The sequence below is a fragment of the Moschus berezovskii genome, chromosome 11, assembly GCF_049115385.1.
Source record: "Moschus berezovskii isolate FMDL1 chromosome 11, NW_MosBer_1.0, whole genome shotgun sequence".
Lineage (NCBI taxonomy): Eukaryota > Metazoa > Chordata > Mammalia > Artiodactyla > Moschidae > Moschus > Moschus berezovskii.
In genome coordinates this window covers 33,935,543-33,954,723 of record NC_142470.1, presented here as the reverse complement: position 1 = coordinate 33,954,723, position 19,181 = coordinate 33,935,543, and the positions used below count along the sequence as shown (strand labels likewise).

The 19,181-nt window shown below is 48.7% G+C and overlaps 1 protein-coding gene across 4 annotated transcripts in view; it reads left to right on the top strand.

Annotated features, from left to right (window-relative positions):
- The first annotated feature begins 3,390 nt into the window (after positions 1 to 3,390).
- OTOF (otoferlin) overlaps positions 3,391 to 19,181 on the top strand; it is a 91,345-nt gene continuing 75,554 nt past the window's right edge. For all 4 annotated transcript variants that reach the window (XM_088841728.1, XM_088841727.1, XM_055399605.2 and 1 more), the window contains exon 1: positions 3,391 to 3,469. In XM_088841728.1, coding sequence (XP_088697854.1) covers positions 3,391 to 3,469 — 79 coding nt within the window. The remainder of the gene's footprint in view (positions 3,470 to 19,181) is intronic.

The window sequence follows — 19,181 nt, the reverse complement described above, 5'->3', positions numbered from 1 at the left end:
CAGTCTTGAAGGTACCCGGCTCTTTGCATCTCGCCCCCAGTATGCTCCCCAGCTCCCTCGTGCAGCAGGCCGGGAGTCAACAGAGAGTCTGTGGTTCTGCAGTTTAGCCTCGTCCAGCACAATCTCACTTCATCTGTCAGATGTGAGGTGTTACCTTCACAGTTCGACTCTGTCCATGGCAACTGATGAAAATGTCAGCTTCCAGAATCCTCAGAAGGCCCTCTGGGACCAATGACAATGGAACTGGGGGCCCCAGGCTTCCAAGAGGTGCAAGAGCAGTAAAACTGGGGTCCAGGGAGGAAAAGGAGCTGAAAGGAATGAATGGTTGCAAAGGAGGTGGAAGAGTCTCCACCCATCCTCCAAAATGCAACCACATCTGTTGATTTCTAAATTCTCCATACATAACGTGGGCTATGATAAGAACAACATTCGTGAAAGTTGTAAAAGAACAGCAATTAGTTCAAGGTGTCACACTCCAGGAAGGTGGTCCTAATGACCCCCACCCCCAGACAAGGTCCAGTGCCCACTCCCTCCCTCAATTCACAGCTTCTGAGCTGATTCCGCCCGTGGACCCTTTACCCTGGGTTCTATATGTCTATGTTCTTTTCCATTTGTTGCTTTTGCATGAGGGCCAGTACCGTATCATATGCACGTCTGAAACCCCCGCACCTGGTACTGGAGTTCAGAACATGTTCCCTGAACGACTTTATACTAGAAAGTGAAAGTGAAAGTCACTCAGTCGTGTCCAACTCTTTGCCACCCCCATGGACTATACAGTCCATGGAATTCTCCAGACCAGAATACTGGAGTGGGTAGCTTTTCCCTTCTCCAGGGGATATTCCCAATCCAGGGATCGAACCCAGGTTTCCCACATTGCAGGTGGATTCTTTACCAGCTGAACCACAAGGGAAGCCCAGGAATACTGGAGTGGGTAGCCTATCCCTTCTCCAATAGATCTTCCCAACCCAGGAATCGAACTGGGTTCTCCTGCATTGCAGGCAGAATCTTTATCAACTGAGCTATCAGGGAACTAAGAGTCAGCCCAATGGGTAATAGTCAGGAGAGTAGAAATTAAAAAGTGGGCTCTGGGTTAGGTATCAGAAGGGTCAGTGGTTTAGCTGACAGGTACTCTGTTCTGACCAGGTGGAATTGCTACAGCTTTATAGATATGGAAACTGGAATTCAACAAGGCTGCAGGCCTTGCTTAGGGCAAATTCATGGACTTTTTCCTAAAGATGCACAAGACTATAGGAGGCCTCACGAAACTCAGCCCCTTCTTGAGAACCTCCAGAGGGCCTAGGGAGGCGATGGACTTTTTTCCCCTGTAATGCACCTACAAACCTTACAAAGATCACCTGTTAGCCTTAGGGCTGGCACATGCTAGTGAATTTACTTTCTTAAAAAAAGAGACATTCAACATCTATTTAATTAGACATTCACTTTTCTTGCATAAATACAATATTCTGAAGTATTATTTAACTCAATATGACTGGATAAAAGTGAGAAAGGAGAAGAATTTGAGGAAGGGAAGAGAGAAGGAATTAGAACACAAGAAATTAAAAAAAAAATAAGAGCAGAAAGGAAACACCTAGAAGGAAGGAAGTTCTTGAGACATCCTACAGGTCACTTGGACTGTAGAATTGAAAGGGAGTAACCTCTTGTCACACGCTGTAAGAATTTAATATTTCTTTGTTTTTAACCTTTTGACTGCTCAGCTAGGTCACCACGCTCACTCTTTTATCCTGTCAACAGTCACTGTATAGCCTACTATCCACAGGAGACTGTGCAAGCCTCTGAGGCTGCAAAGGGGCAGCACTCCAGGGTCTCCCAGTTGAGGGGTCAGGGGAGGTAAGTGGAGCAGCCCAATGAAGCAGTGGATGAGACGGGGTAGGGGCATCAGACAAGGACCGACCCAGCTCAGATGCCATGCGGCTGCAGAGGCACTTCCAGCTGAGTCTAGCCGAGAAGCTAAGGGTGCAGCAGGGCATTCCATGCAGAGCAAACATAACAGCAAGGGTGCAGCTGGCCCTGCAAAGGCTCCAGGCTCAGGGTTTCCAGCCTCCAGGCTCTCTTTCCCCTTGAGCCCCTCCTGGGTGTGCTGATGGAAGAAAGGAGGGGCAGTTCTCCTTTGGGCCTTGGAAATTCTGCCTCAGACACCCCTTCCCCCACCCCTGGGAGCTGACAGTTCTTCCCCAGCACATCTTGCCACCCCTGGCCATAGAAAAGCATGGAGTTAGTGCCTGGGACCTAAAGCACTGCCCTTAGTAAAACATAAGCCTCGGAGGCCTTCACAGTCAGGCATCTCCAATCACGCTGAGCCTGGCTCCTGGGCTCCCCAGAAGCACCACTTCCACCCTCCCAGATCCCAAGGGGTCAGGACTGACCTCTTGGGGTCATAACCTCCATGAAAGCAGAAGGAGGAGAACATTTGTCTTTCCTCTTAGGGCTTCCCTGATGGCTCAGATGGTAATGCAGGAGACCTGGGTTCAATCCCTGGGTCGGGAAGATCCCCAGGAGAAGGAAATGGCAACTCACTCCAGTATTCTTGCCTGGAGAATTCCATGACAGAGGTGTCTGGTGGCCTACAGACCATGGGGTCACAAAGAGTAGGACATGACTGAACGACGAACACTTTTCTGAGGGTCCGGCCAGCAGTCACAACCTGGATGTTGCCTGGTAGATGCTGGTTTTCCAGTGGTAGGGTCCTGGGCTGGGATTTCTACCTAGCACAGTGTGACCCCCCCCACAAATAACCAGGCCTGCCCCATCCAGGCCCCCTGAGCCTGATGGGCAGCAGCAGCCCTGCTGGTCAACTTGACTGGTGGAGGCACAGCGAAGATCACCCTGAAACTGTGCAACAGCCTGGCTTCCGGTGCACAAAGGTCATCAAGCTCCTTCTCCTCCACAGGAGGGGGTGCCGCCCCAGCCCAGCCTACCCCTCTCATGCCCACTCCTTTCAGCCCACTCCTGGTGGCAGGAGAGCTGGCCTGGCAGGCCCTGCGGAGGGGTGGGCTGGCAGCCCCGCTCCAGGAGCTGTGAGAAGACACCTGAAGCTGAGCAGAGCTTTATCTGGGAGCAGGCGGCTGCTGAATAATGAATTCAGACTGTCTGCACTGCTAGGCTGCGCTCAGGCGCACCACACACACACACAGATACACACACGCTGGGCTGACAACTTGGAGGGGCGGGAGCTGGCAGGGCTATGAGTCTCTGTGAGTCGCTGGAGGGAGCCGCTGGGCTTGGTTGCCTTGGTCTCTGTGGGCAGCATCGGAGGGAGAGGAGGCGGCGGCAGAGAGGAGGGAGGCGTGAGTGTGCCGAGTGCTCCATCCACAGAGCTGGCTCCTTCCCCGGCTGCTCTCTCCTGGCAGTGCCGGGGCTCCCCGCACCAGCATGGCCCTGCTCGTCCACCTCAAGACGGTCTCCGAGCTGCGGGGCAAGGGTGACCGGATCGCCAAAGTGACTTTCCGAGGTAGGGAAGCCCCCATCGTATGAGGACCCCCAGCTCTGGGCAGACGGGATAGAGCAGCAAGGGAAGAAGGGATTGGAAAACTTCTAGCAGGCTTGGGGCAACAAAGCTTCTCACGGGCAGCCATCTGCCCCTTGCCAGGCTAGCCATTATGATTTCTCGAAAATCAGGGTCCCCATGTTTCAGTATCTGCGTGTGTGTTTCTCCCTGCACTGGCCAGTGTGCCAGCCAGAGGATTGTAGAGTCCTTGGCCTACAGGAGGTCCTGGGGAGGCAAAAGCAAGAACCACACCCCCAGGCTCAGGGGACCCTGGGACCCCTCCTCCTCTCTCTCTCTCTCTCTCTCTCTCTCCTGCAGGCTGGTTTCCTTGGGCACAGCATGGAGGTGGGGTCCCAGCCTGGAAGACCCAGGCTCCTAGAAACCAGCATGATGGAGATACTCTTGGCTTCTTTTAGGTCTGTCTGTGGTCAGGGATCCTTTGAGCCCCACGAACCTCTCTCACTGTCTGTTTTCTTCCTAGCCCCCTAGCATCCAGTCACCATTTACTATGACCTCTGTGCCACAGCTGGGGGCTGAGCATGACCCAGGCCTGGCCCTCGACGAGCCCACATCCAGTGAGACAGGAGGACCAGGGGACAGACAATAGGACAGGTGCAAGATACGATGAGGAGGGGGACAAAAGTAGCATGCAAGCTACAGAAGCAGCACCCTGTTGCAGGCTGGGGGCAGGGTAGTCAGGGAAGGCTTCCAGGAGGAGGTGACACCACAGCTGAAACCCAAGGGAACAGCAGGAAGGAGTAAGGTGAAGAGATAAGGACAGAGCAGACAGAAGCGACAGGATGCCCAAGGTCAGGGGAGGAGCTGAAACATGGGAACAGACCGAGGCTCCATGAGCCTGAATCCCAGAGTAGGTATGAGTGGGGCAGAGGAGGCAAGCCGGCCTTCACTCCGGGGACAGTGGGCAGTCCCTGAAGACCAGGCTTACCTCTGCTTTTAACCCACCCGCCTCTGCCTCGGCCTGGCCACAGACCAGCCCCCTGGGCCAGGCGCATCTCTGGCAGCCTTTGACCGAAAGTCAGGTGCTCCTCACTAGACATGGCCCTTCCTCCCCTGGAGAGGGGCCTGAGGGTGGGGGCAGGGTGGGTGAGCATGGGAGAAGCTGAACAAAGCCACCAGACTAAAGAGCAGAATGAGCATTGGGGCCCAGGCTGGACACACGTCTGCACCTGCGTCAGGAGGGAGAGGGGAGACCATGGGGCAACCTTCCCAGGAGGTCTCCAGCAGCCCCCAGGGCATCCATATCACTCCCTTGGTTGGGCCAGCTCTGTGCACCAGGCCCTGGGTTGTCCTGAGGCCTGCTGTCAGAGGGACAGGCAGAGGTAGAGGGGGCTGTGGCATTCCTGCCTACAGGAGGGAGAGGAACGGGGGCCTGGCTGCCTGTTGCTTCCACACCCACCCACACTGCTTTCTCTGCAGCGCCCTAGGTCTCCACGTGCTGCTTGCCGGCTGGTGCTACCTTTAGAAAAAGCAAGCATGTCCTCTCAAGGGTCCCTGTGTTGGACAGAGCTCAGTATTTGGGTCTTTAGCTACAGGTTGCAATGTTGCTGCTATGGCAGGATAGTCCAGGCTGCACACACCAGTCCCATTTGCAGGCAGAGAAACCAAGGCGTAGAGAGATCCGTGTATCCTTGCTGGAGGCACTGAGGCATGGAGGGCCCAATCCTCAAGTCCTCACCCCCAGCCCTAGTTCTCTGCCCTCAAGGCCTCCTTATCCCTCTGGTGAGCTGGGGGTGAGCACCTTGCCTGTCTGATGTTCACCTTTTTCTTTGAGTGGTGGGGCCAATCCTCGCCTCGGGAACTAGCCTATTTGCAACCCGTACCCTCTGGACTGAGTGGAGGGTCCATTTTTGAGCTCTGCCTCTGCAGCAGGCTGCAGTAGGCAGAGCTCCTGAGGACAGGGGTTTGGGCAGCAGGAACAGGTAGACGGCAGGTTTCCAGAATAAACCCACTGCAACAAACAGAGATACCCCAGTCATTCACCTGCTGCTGCCAGCAGTTGACTATAAATGCCCCCAAAGACCAACACTAACTATAATTCAGAGGAAACTGACTCACTCTAGAATGTTCCACAGCATCCCCTGCACACAACCACTGGTGTCCAGGCAAGTCCCCTGCAGGGAGAAATGAGAAGCCAGGGAACAGTCAGAGGGAGATGCTGGCCCCGAGTTCCCCAGATCCCTTGAGAAAATCTCAAGGCCAAGTGGTATAAGGGAGCACCAGGTGAGTTATGTGTGACCCTGGTACACAAATTGGTTGAAATACAGCTTGACTTTCTGTGCTGTGCCCTCTAGGACACCGAGGAAAGAGTCCTATGGGACTCTGGTAGAGAAATCTCTAGATATGGAGTCAAAAGCCCTGGGTCCCACCTGGGTCCTGCTCCAGACTTCACTTCTCTGAGCCTCAGTTTCCTCATCAGTAAAATGGGCATGATAATGAAACTCATCTCATCAGGTAGCTGGAGAAGGAAATGGCAACCCACTCCAGTATTCTTGCCTGGAAAATCCCCATGGACAGAGGAGCCTGGCAGGCTGTAGTCCATGGGGTCGCAAGAGTCGGACATGACTTAGCGACCAAACCACCACCACCACCAGCACCATCGGGTTACTTCAGTGGAAAAAATTAGGTATGGGAAAGCATTTAAGTGACCTCTGTGTTTGTGAGGCGGCTGTTCCACTTCTACTTGGGGTGGCTGCTGGCCTCTGAGTTGTCTTCTCTCCAGCCCAGCTTCCTTCTTCTGTCAGCCAGGAGTGAGGAGAGAAGGTACCACGGGAGGTATAGAGGAGAGCACACCTGAGGGGTTCCAACCTGTGCAAGAGCAGGCAAACTGGCCCAGCCTCTGCTCTGGAGGGACCTTCCCCCCAACCAGCTAAGATGTTCCACAGGAACCCAGGAACCCAGGGTAGACTCCTTCCCCCAAGACCCCTGTTCCCATATGAGCTGGGCAGGCACCATCTTCTTCCCCAGCCACCCATGTTTTCCCTCCACTCCAGGTCAGTTGGCGCTTCTGCCCTGAAGCTCACTCAGCACATACCACCCAGCTCCATCTGTTGCTTTTGACTCTCACTGCCCCAGTGGCCCACTCCTAACCCGGCCTGTCCTCATCCGTTCATTCCCTCAATGTGCTGACATTCATGGCCAGGCCTGGAACCCAGGGGTAAAGAAGATGCAGTCCCTAACCTCAGGAGTCATGGTCCATTGAGTCAGACATGGAGACACCAGAAGGTGCGGACCCCAGTCCCCTCATGCATGTGGACCACTGGGCCTTGGGTCTCTGCTTCACATAAGCAAGATGAAGACTGTGGTCCTCATTTAACCCAGAGGCTTGAAGCAGGACTGGGAGGTCTGGGAAGGAGCCATCCTGACTACAGGATGCTACTCAGAAGGAGTCAGTGGGAGCTTAAGTTGTCCTTTTTCAACTCCTGAAATCATTCCCGGCATCAATCACAGACACGGAAGGTGGGGTGGGAAGGGCCCCTAGGAGCCTCCAGTCCAACTTTCGCTCTGTTTCTCAGCCCCTTCCATGCTCCGGGCCATGACTGTCTGGGGCCAGCCTCCTGGCCCTCCCTTGCTCTCCATCCCTGAGCTTTCTTGCCAGAATGCTGGGCTTGGGGAGTTGATGCGTAAGCTGGGTGATCTCTGGAAGCTGGGTCTGATCTCCACATAATTCTCCTGACCTGGTCACTGGCACAGAGGTTGCTTTATCAAGGTTTCCCCCTTGGCCAAGCTGACTTTTCCTCCCTCTCCTTCTCCCCACCCCACTCCATGGGTTCCCACTACACTGACTTCTTGCCATTCCCCAAAGGTGCCAGGCCTTCTTTATCTCCAGGCCTCGAGACATTGTGTTTCTTCTGCCACCTCCACCTTGAGAACTCCCATTCATTCTGTGCACCCTTCAAGGCCCAGCTCAGCTGTTGCCTCCTCTGTGAAACCTGCCCTGCTTGCAATACTGTGTGCGCACTCCTCCTGCCACTCACCTAGGGCACTCTGTAGTTCAGAAGCTGCCCCTGTTTATATGCTGTACTAAGGCTTCCCAGGTGGCACTAGTGGTAAAGAATCTGCGTGCCAATGCAGGATACATAAGAGACGTGGGTTCGATCCCTGGGTCGGGAAGATCCCCTGGAGGAGGGCATGGCAACCCCCTCCAGTATTCTTGCCTGGAGAATCACATGGACAGAGGAGCCTGGTGGGCTACAGTCTAAGCACCTTCAAGACAGCGATCTGATCTTAGCTCTCCTAATTGAGCCCTATGCTGGGCACTGGGCCAGGTCATCAAAATGAAGAGGAAATGGCATGTTTTTGAACTCGTTAGTGGGTTTGAATCCTTCTTCCTCTGTGCACTGCCACTCTGGCGTAGTATCCTCAACTGTGAATGTCCCCGCCCCGTGCTATCTATCCGAGAGAATCTTCCAGGGCCCCAGCGGGAGGCTAACTTCATCCTCTAGCAAATGTCCAGCTCTGGCCCACAGGTCAGAAGCAAGAGGGGCTGTGCAGCCCCCACTCCACCTGCTTCATGGAATATGCTTATTCTGAGCATCACTGCCTACAGTGCAAGGTACGTGGTAGGGCTTTAGAAAACCAGGATCTCACAATCCGATAGGGGAAAGAAATATGTGCAGATATAGTGGAGAAGCATTGCCAGGCATAGAGGGCCAAGGTGTGCTTAGGGGCAGGGCATAAACCGCAATACATTCAGAGGATGGCAGCTTGCCCCTGTACACACGTACACACAGAGGTCAAGGAAAGCTCTTCGAGAGGACAGAGGAGGAGACAGAGTAGGCGAGCTTAAGGAAGCACTTAAGCTGAGTCTCGGATAGCTGCTTGCACAAGTGGAGATGTGGAAGGAAGGCAAGGATCTTTGCTCGGGGGAGACGAGGCCATTCTGGATGAGGGACTGACAGGACCGGAGGCCAGAGGAGTGAAATCCCAGTTAAATCCAATGGCCGGGCAGCCACTAGGTTTGGCTGCAGTAGAGGTGGCAGGCAGTTGGTGGAGGCCGAAGAGCCCGGAAAGGAGCGCGGGGCTGGGTGGGTGACTTCGTGCTGAGAAGGGGTGAGGGCCCTCACTGAGCCCTGAGGACAAGATTCCTCTTCTCAGCTGCTGCAGGGGCCACCTCAGGTTCCAAGTTAGATTTATTTTCCCATTAAAAAGGCGGAGCTTTCCCTCTTGGTGAGACGTGATTTCTCTGGAGACTTCTCTGCCATCCCTGATGAAGGAGGCAGAGAGGATCCCAGTGTCGCAGTCCTGAGATGCTTCTGGATGCCTGGACCTACCTATGCACACTGGCTCCACTCAGCACCTCCTCTCTGGGAGGACGTGGGGTGGGCATTGTCCCTGTTGAAGGTGGCAGAGGGAGGGGACCCTTAGGACAGCCCTGCAGTGCACAGCTGGCTGTGAACACGGCTCCATGCCCCTGCGGGTCCCCTGAGGGATATGTGCCTGCCTCCTCCACTCTTCATAGCACTCACAGGTTGGGGGCAGGATCTTCTCTGCCAAAAGCCCTTGGTGATAAATGTCCCCCCACCCCCCGCCAACCCAGCCAGACCAAACCAGTGCAGACCTCGGAGAACAGCAGAGCATGCTGGATGTTGCCCAGGCCTCTTCTGCTCTGATGAGGAGGAGATCATTTTATGATGTTGAAACAACCATAAAATTGGCCTCTACTATAAACAGCCCTCAGCAAAAATGCTGCTGGAAGGAAATGTACTCAAGATCAGACTTGCAAATAATTTCCCTGAATTGCAAAGTCTTGGTTATATTACCCACTTTTACTGATAACACAAAGCTATATCCCTTCCACCTACTCCCATCCCTGGGTCCAATTTTTTTTTTTCATTATTAAATTTTTAGAATGGAAAATCTCAAGTAAATACAAGAGTATGGAAAATAGTATTAGTACAATTGCCCTCAAGTTCTCCCCATGCAGTCTTAACGTCTATCAACTCATAGACAACCTTGTTTCACCTGTACCCCTTCCTACTCCCACCCTCCAAATTATTTGAAAGTAAATCCCAACACTACACTATTTCCTCTGTACGTATTCAGTATATAGATATTAAAATCAAGGGCTAAAGAAACCCCACCTATCATTCATAAAAATAACAATAATTCCTTAATATTATCAAGTATTCAGTCAGTGATCATTTCTGATTGTCTCATTGATGTCATAAACTCTTTCCCAATTCACTAAAAGCCATATTTCAATGTATTTTGTAAGTCAAGTATTTAGTCATTAGTTCACTCCTTTCATTCATCCAGGTAATAATATTCATTGAGAGCCAGTTATGAGCTAAGTGCTATTCCAGGCAATGGAGTGACAGCAGTCAATGAGACGGACATCGTCCTTGTCCTCAAGGGGAAGACAGCCATGGCACAGGTCACTGTGAGTGTGATGAGTGTTCTGAAAAGAAAGTGACGGGTGCCAGGCAGCATGAGGTGAGGGAAGCCCACTCAGACCAGGAGCTCCTGAAGCCTCCCTAAGAGGGTGAGTCAGTAAGATGCAGCTAGAAAAGCACACAGGCCCAGGGAGGCGATTTGCTGAGCAGGGGATGGGCTGATATCTAAACACCCTTGAGCGAGGATAGTATGTTGGCAGAGGCAACACTCACAAAAGGCCCCAATGCAGGCAGAGGGGCTGCTGTCAGCACAGATATAATGGTGTGGTACTGTGTCAAGGGCTTGAGGAACAAGGCATGCTGGCAGGGCTGGCGCTGGGAGTGGGTGGAGGGGAAGTTGGGCTCAAACACAGAGGGTCTTCAGCGTTACACCCTGGAGTTTGAACTTTGCCTTGTGAGTGGGAGTCACCGAGGCTCTTGGCAGGAGAATGGGGTGGGGAGATCTGATTTGGGAAGCACACTCTGGAGGTCAGAAGCCCAGGGAGAGGCAGTGACACAGGCAGAGGGTTGCAACTCAACAGGGGTCTGTGGGTTTGGAGAGAAGGGGTGGCATTGATTCAGAGAGGAGGCAGCTCTGGGGTTGGCAGTAAGCAAGAAGGCAGGGCCAGTGTGCCTCTGGATTCCATACTTGAGTACCGGGGTGGACAGTGAGGCCACCAGTGGAGCATGCAAGGAAGAGCAGGTTTGGGGCACACAAAGAGGCTGGGCTTGCCTGCAAGTCATTTTAGTGAGTATGTCCCCCGGGAAGTCAGAAATTTCACTCAGTACCCTGTATACCCAGGAAAGGGGTTGGAATCCAGTGGTTGGGAATCCAGATGGTAAGGTCTAGGAGAAGGTGAGATGTGCTTGGTTCTTACGGGACTGCTGTGGAATCAAATGAGAAAGTTGATATACATGAAAGGCTCTACAAACAAACTGTAAATTGCTGTGCAACGTAAGGATTATGCTAATTATCCCAGGGCCCCTCATGCTACAGCCTTCTACAGAGAGAGAAGAAGAGTAGACTGTGACCCTGGGGACCCCATGGACCCAAGGATTGGTGGGGGAGGAGTTCTCCTTTGGTCTCCTGCCCATTGTTGACACCCCAAATTCTGCCAGACATGAAAATGATGGGGTGAAAACACCTGGATCCATCACCATCCAGGTGGGCTCCTTCAGGACAGGTACCTCACCAGGTTCCCTGTGTACAGAATAGACCCCAAACAGAAGAGACAGGGAAGCAGCACAACTTGTAGGTGCAGCAGGAGAAACCAAGCAGTTAGCAGCGGGGGATACTGAAGCCGCCGAGCCAAGCAGCACCAGTCAGTGATCTGTTTCCTCCACTGACAGTTCCAGAAAGGGCTCCTGAGACAGAGAATAGCACATGATCATTTCTACCTTTGGCCTCTTATCTCCTTCCTGCCTGGACTGATCTACCCCCAAGAGGTTGGCTCAACAGTCATTGCTTCTATTTTATTTTATATTTCAAAGCAAACAGGCTCATCAACTTAACTGGAGGTCAGTTTTCACTCAATGGCTTTTTTAAAAAGCCAAGGTTTAAGAAAAAGTCAGGACCGCAGTTTTAACAATATTTTTTTTACCCCATTTAAGGATGTAAAAAGAATCCCCTTTCCATTATGCTTCATTATCTTCCCAGTGCCTGACACAGGGAAGGTACTCTGCACAGCTTGTGGGTCACTGAGACCTCAGCCTCCTCCTTCTGTCACAGAATGGGAGAACCCAAGATGCACCAGTTGCTGAGTGTGTGGCTGGTTCTGTCCAAGGCTCAAGGAGAAACACCACACTTTGTCTACCTTAGTGCCTGGGTCTGAAAAAAAATGGGAACCCAGAGCCATCAGTCACACAGAAGAATCAGTGGGAGGCAGCACCTGCAAGGAGGTACAGGTTTGAGCTGAGCCAGAGGGAGGGGGTTTACAATCCCCGCCCTGCCCCTGCCTCTCAGGCCCCTGACCTAAGCCTGAGTTTCCACTGAGTCCCTGGGTGTTAACAGGGTGAGGGAAGGGGAAATAAATAAGTGGAAGTAAGAAATGATGTTTGAGTAAGATTTGTGGAAAACAAAGGCTAAGAGGTAGATGGGGCCTCCATCTAACTGAGAAATGGGGCCAAGGAAGGGACAACCTTCCCTGTGGGAACCCCAGGGACCCTACAGAACCCAAACCTGGCGCTCTGAGTCGCTGGCAATCTTTGGAGAGCACACGCTATTTAAGGAACTGAAGGAATAGCTGCTTTCCTGGAAATTTCTTTTCAATAGAATTTCTTCATTCTACTGTACCATCAGTTGTCATTATAAAGTTCAATAGAATGTGTTCCTCATAGGTGAAGAAGTGTTATAACAGAAGAGAATCAGAAACAACTGAACAATAAAGTCCTTAGAGACGTGGAAGATTTGACAGCATCATCAAGCACCTTGGCCTAACTGGCTTTTCTAGAACCTTTCACTCCCAAACTGAAAAAATACACATTCTTCTCATATGTACGCAACGTACTTATCAAGACAGGCCATATACAAGGTAATTAAACAAGTCACAATACATTTCAAAAGACCAACATCTTACAGAGTATATTTTCTGATCCCACTGGTATTCAATTAGAAATAAAACACATAAGAGATCTTTAAAAGTTCCAAATATTCAGAAATTAAATAATACCCTTCTAAATACCCTGTAGTCAAAGAGAAAACAAAAGCAAAATTATGACATTTCTAATTGGATGTTAATGAAAATACAACACATCAACATTTATAGCTTTAGATACTTACAGCAGAAAAGAAAAATATATACAATCAATGATTTAGGTTCCTGCCTTAAGAAGCTACTAAAAGAAAAGCAAATTAAACCCAAGAATAAAAACATTATGCTAAGTGTAGTAAGCCAGGCTCAAAAGACCATATATCATAGGATTCCATAAAGACAGAATAGAAAAAATATATAAAGACAGAAAATGGATTAGTTGTTGCCAGGAGCTGGAAAGAGAGGATGAAGGGACGTGATTGCTTATCAGTATGGGGTTTCTTTTGGGGTGATGAAAATATTCTAGAATTAGTGATGAATATTGCATAACCTTGTAAATATACAAAACTCACTGATTTGTACACTTTCAATGGGTGAACTCTATGGTTTGTGAATTATGTTTCAATAAATAAAAATAAATACAATCTTAAAGATTAAACCCACAGATAATAAAAGGAAAGAAATAGAAGACAAACAACATAGAAAAATAACAGTTCTTTTCTTAAAAAAATAATAAAATAGGTAAAGTATAGCAAGATTAAACAAGAAAAAAAGCAAGAAAACACAAATTACCAATATCAGAAAGGAAATAGGGGATATAATTACATTAAAAGGAAAATGAGGGAATATTATGAAAAATGTTATCTAAATAAATTTCTACAACTCAGATGAAAGAGACAAATCCCTTGAAAAATAACTGACCAACATTGACACAAAAAAGTCCAGTACTTATTAAAGACATCAACTTTATATAACAAGGATAATAATGATGTTGATGGTGGTGGTGTAAACTGCTTTTCCATAAAGAAGACTTCAGGTCTGGATAGCTTCACTGGTAAATTCTAAATATACTGAAAGAAAAATAATGTTAATCTTACACAAACTCTCAGAAAATAGAGAAGAACGAACACTTTGTAACTCATTTTTAATACCAAAATCTGACGAAGACTTTGTACAAATAGAAAATTAGAGCCCAGTATCCCTCATGAACAAAGATGTAAAAATACTTAACAAAATATCAGTCAGGTGAGTACACTATACAAAAGAGATAGCACATCATGACAAGTGAGATTTATCCCAGGAATGCAAGGTTGGTTTAAAACTGTAAAAATAATGACTGGCTAGAACTCTAGTACCAGTGCTGAAAAAAAGTGGACAACCTTGCCTCGCTTATGATACGGATATAGAAATGGCCAGTAAACACATGAAAATGTGATCGTCATTAGTCACTGGAAAAATTAAACTCACAAACCAAAATCAATTACAATTTTGCACTAAAATGTAAAAGTCTGACAATAACCAAATGTTGGTGAGGATATAGAACAATCATATATTTTTACATTGTGGATGGGATTATAAAATAGTATAACCACTTTGCAAATCTGTTTGGCAATTTCTTCCAAAGTTAAACATAAACATATGCTATAACCCAGTGATTCTGCTGTTAGATATTTCCCCAAGAGAAATGAAGTGATAGTTGCACAAAAATACTTTTGTAAGAATGTTCACAGCCTCTTTACTCACAACATTTCATGACATTGAAAGCATTCCCAAAAGTATGAACAAGAAAATGGATAAACAAATTATAATCTATTCATACTACAGAAATTGCTCAACAATAAAACTGAATTACTGATATATGCAACCACAAAACTGCATTTTGGGTGAATCACAGAAGTATTACATTGACTGCAAGAAGTCAGACACAAAAGTACGTTTTGTGTGATACCATTCATAAAAGTTTAAAATCAAAAGTTAGAAATCAGAGCAGTGGTTTACCTATGAGGGGTAGAGATTGATGGAGTTGGGGGGGAGTGCAGGGAGGGAATGTCTTGAGAACTGGAAATGTTCTTGATCAATGTGTCTTGATTAAATGGTGAGCACAAAAGTATATGCATTTATCAAAACTCACTGTGTTGTGCACTTAAGATCTATGAATGCGATACTATAAAGCAATTATCCTTCAATTAAAAATAAATAATTTTTTTAAAAAATCTGTGAATGTAAATTTTACCTTGTTTAAAAAAAGAGCTAATCATACCTAAAATACCTAGTCTTTGAAAAATATTACATAAGATGAGGTAGAAAATTGCTCCTGATTACATACTACTAAAAATAAGCTACAAAATGTGATTCATGATAGAGGAAACCATTTTTATATTTAAGACACAACTTAAATGTCAAAAGAAAAAGCAGGACTCTTTAGCAGAATAATAGCCATCTTTTAATTGGGTAATGAGCTATGTACTAGGTGTATAAGCACTATCATTTTCTCCATTTTATATGAGAAAACTAAGACAAAGACAGGTTAACTGCTTCAAGACCATACGGCCAGCAAGTGATAGAGCTGGGCTTCGAACTCAGAGAGCCTGGCCCACGAGACTTAACACCATCCCGTGGCCCCTTGTGCTTGTAAGGGACTTGATGCTTTACTCAGACTTTCACAGAAACAATCTCTTGCTGACCCTCACAGTGGTTCCAGGATGTAGGGTTGTCCAGGTTAATTGCCCCCAGTTTAGAGATGATGGGCTTCCCAAGTGGCACAGTGGTAAGGAATCCACCTGCCAATTCAGGAGGCACAAGAGAGGTGGGTTCAATCCCTGGGTCTGGAAGATCCCCTAGAGGAGGCAATGGCAACATGTTCCAGAAATCTTATGGACAGAGGAGCGTGGCAGTCTGCAGTCCATGGGGTCACAAAGAGTCATGCACATTAGAGATGATGATTCAGAGACCCCAGGGGTTGAGAAGCCAGCTCCAGGCCTCCAGCCTGAGCCTCAGTACATGGCCCCAAACCTGGGCTAGACCTGGCTCTTTTTCTGCACACAGGACCCTGCCTCCCCACAGTCATAGAAGTAGCTAGCCTTTGAAAAGGAACAGGTTGACTGGAACTGGGAGGAATGAAAATAGCAGTGCCACCCCTCTTGAGTTGCTGTGGGGGAACAGGGGGAGAGAAGATTCTGGGGCCATCACAGCACTGTGATAGGGAATGGGGTGACTGCCAGGCCACCCTCCATACAGTCCATACCAGGCAGTGCAGACGGTGAGGTCTGGCTAATTTGAAACAATGCAAAGAAATAGTAGTGGTCGGTCTCAGTCACAAGCAGAGTGTTTTGCCCTTCTTCTCAGCTCACACAGGGAAAAGAATAATGTCAGGTGCTGACACGGCCCAGAGGGCTAGGTCCCGGGCCAAACTGCCATGTCCCTGAAGCTTGTCTCAGGACATTCTCCTTCCCCTTAATGGTCCACTCCCCCCAACCCCAAGCCCTCTCAGGATCCCAGGACACCCCCCTTCACTCCAGGTCTTCTTTTGGGGGGCTGCTCCCTGAGGGGAGACCCTTTTCATTCTTCCCTTCACCATCACTAGCTCTTGTCCTGCATCCCGCTCCTTCTGGCTCCGTTGTCTGCTTCAACCATTCAAACCTTTGCCACTCTGTTCTCTGCCTGAGTCCACTCTCTCTCCCTTTCCCTCAGTCTCTCTGAATTTCTACATTCCATCTGACCTTCCAGTGTTAACTGCCCATACTTCTACAATGTCTCCCTTGATCTGCTAAGTTGAAGCCATTTTTCTTTCTCCTGTGTTCTCAATTTATTTTCACTTTTTTGCATGCCAGCAACCAAATTTTGCCTTATATAGTAGCCTTTTACATGCCCAACCTCTCCCCACCTTTGGATAGTAATAAGGTTCTTCAGATCGCATTCTGATTCTAATTATCTTTGGGAAACACCTGGCCCACCCTCATCCATGGCCAAATGACTGTGCTTTCAGCAGAAATAGAAGACCCTTTTGCGTGCAAGAATGAGTGAACATACACCAGCTCACAGCCCAGTCGCTACATGCCTGCCTATTCTCAAGGTCTGGCTCTAGCAAGGTAAACTGGAAGAGAGAGCTGTTTGGTGCAGATGGGATGTTTCACACACTTAAGTCACATTGCATGAAAGCTAGTGCTCCATCCTGAATGATAAGACAAGAATCTCATTTAGGATACTAGTGGCAGCGTGGATACTTCCAAATGGCAAGTGATACACAACTTACTTTGATTAAGCTTTGGACTCCTGGTCCGCTCTATTTGGGTATATCTGATGTCATGGCACTCATACGGTATGATCACAGAGTCTGCTATTCAAACTTCATTTATGGACTCAAGGAGGATTTTATTTCAAACCAAAGAGCTCAGCTCTATCCCATAAGCCTCCAAAGGAATGAAGGATGCTGTTCAATTTTCCCCGTCTAATCTCCTGCTCATTCTATCCACAAAAGCCTCTCAGCTGTAGGGAACAGCCATCTCCTTTCTCTCAAGCCTTATTCTCCATCTCAGTGGCAACAATGGTGATTGGTTATTGGGATTTTCAGTGGTTTTGTCTGAAAGTCGTTTAAAATGGAGCTGAAGTGTCAATAAGACTGGTATTGAGTAGAGTAGATGCTAAGTGGAAATGAACTTGAAATGAGTGAGTAATCCCCACTGATAACTTGGAAAGGGGCTCTGCTCTAGTGAATAGAAAAGAATCACCGGCATGATCGCTGCCCCTGTGCACATTCTCCTAAAAAGCGAGTTTCCAAAACTGCTTAATGACTTTCTCTTTTCTTAATAAGTTGTCCTTTACACTGTTCTGTACCATTGATTTGATTTTTTTCAGGAAACATTTTTTTTTTTAATATCTAGAGGTAAAATTTAGCTCATTCTGTTTGACAATATTCAACCACACTTAAATCCCCGGAGCCTAAGGCAATGAGGTTTTACTGCTTTTCGAAACAGAGTCCTGATATATAAATTCTGCAGTGGCTGATTTCATGGTATTTTATGTCTTTTCCAACGAGGCTGTAGGAAATCGACAAGCAGAGGAAGGTTTGAACCCTGGTGGCTTCAGGCACGTTTGAACCCTGATAGCATCTTGCACTGTCCCTCCCACCAGACCTTCCCTCTGGCGGGGTTGCTCAGTTTCACTCCAGGAATCCCTTGAACACAGCCATATCCAGGGTTCATTACTATCTTCCAGGATGAAAAGGCCTTTGATTATTCCAAGCAGCAGGTCCTTGGGGGAGCCCCAATGCGCAGATATGCTCACCTGATTCTCAATTTGTGTTGCATATCGCCTGCAGGAAAAATTAAAAGAGGCTCAGGGACCATCCTTCATGCTTCCCTCTCCTCTCCCGGCTGCCTTGGGGTTTGTCGTTGAGATTTTTCTTTTCAGCATTTTGTTTTGCTTTGTTTTGTCCCCGGTTAGTGCTAGAGTCTTTCTTTCCCATCTGTCTACTCCATATCTATTTTTTTGTCTCTAGCTTTTTCCTTATAGCTTTGTCCCCATTATCTGAGATGCCCCACATGCCTCCCCACATGCCTCTGTCCTCCAAGTGTGCACACACATGCATTCGCACGCACACACACACACACACACACACACACACCCGTCCTCAGACCTAGACACAAACACCCTGGCACAAATCCCTGGCTGCCTCCTTGTCAGCTCCATACTGAACTAAGACTTGCTTCTAAATTCTAAAAAGCAGGCAAGCCCTGGAGATCTCTGTACCAACCCTCATTACACAAATGAGGCCACCAAGGCCAGAGAAGTGGGTCCCAAGGGACTGGGGCCCCCTCACTGTGGAGGGTCAGAGGGCACTCACTCCAGCGCCTCCCTGGCTGGGCGCTGATCCTGACAGGTCTCCAGGTGTTTCCAGGGAGAGAAGCATGGTGTGCTCCCCCGCCACCAAGTCTCTCTCTCTTGAGTCCCCAGCCTGCCCACCGGTGACAGCCCGCACTAACCTTCAGAATGGGGCAGATTTCAACCTGGAAGTAACGCTTCAGTGAAATGGTCTGCTGGTTTAGGTTTGTTGTTCGCTCAGTCGTGTCCGACTCTTTGCAACCCCATGGACTACAGCACGCCAGGCCTCCCTGTCCATCACCAACTCCCGGATTTCAGTTCAGTTCAGTCGCTCAGTCGTGTCCGACTCTCTGTGACCCCATGGACTGCAGCACGCCAGGCCTCCCTGTCCATCACCAACTCCCAGAGTTTACCCAAACTCATTTCCATTGAGTCGGTGATGCCATCCAACCATCTCATCCTCTGTCCTCCCCTTCTCCTCCTGCCCTCAATCTTTCCTAGCATCAGGGTCTTTTCCAATGAGTCAGCTCTTCACATCAGGTGGCCAAAGTATTGGACCTTCAGCTTCAACATCAGTCCTTACAATAAACACCCAGGACTGATCTCCTTTAGAATGGACTGGTTGGATCTCCTTGCAGTCCAAGGGACACTCAAGAGTCTTCTCCAGCACCACAGTTCAAAAGCATCAATTCTTCAGCGCTCAGCCTTCTTTATGGTCCAACTCTCACATCTGTACATGACTACTGGAAAGCTGCGCCACCTGGGAAGCCCTGGTTCAGGTTGGTGGGGACTTGAAAGCATTCTCTAAGTTATAAAAGTGAAGTACAGTCCCTGAAAATGTCAAACTCAAGTGGTGACAGTAAAACCAAAAATCAAGGCATGGTGCTTTCAGTATCTTCTCACTTCCTCGGCCCACTGATGACCACTTTTAAT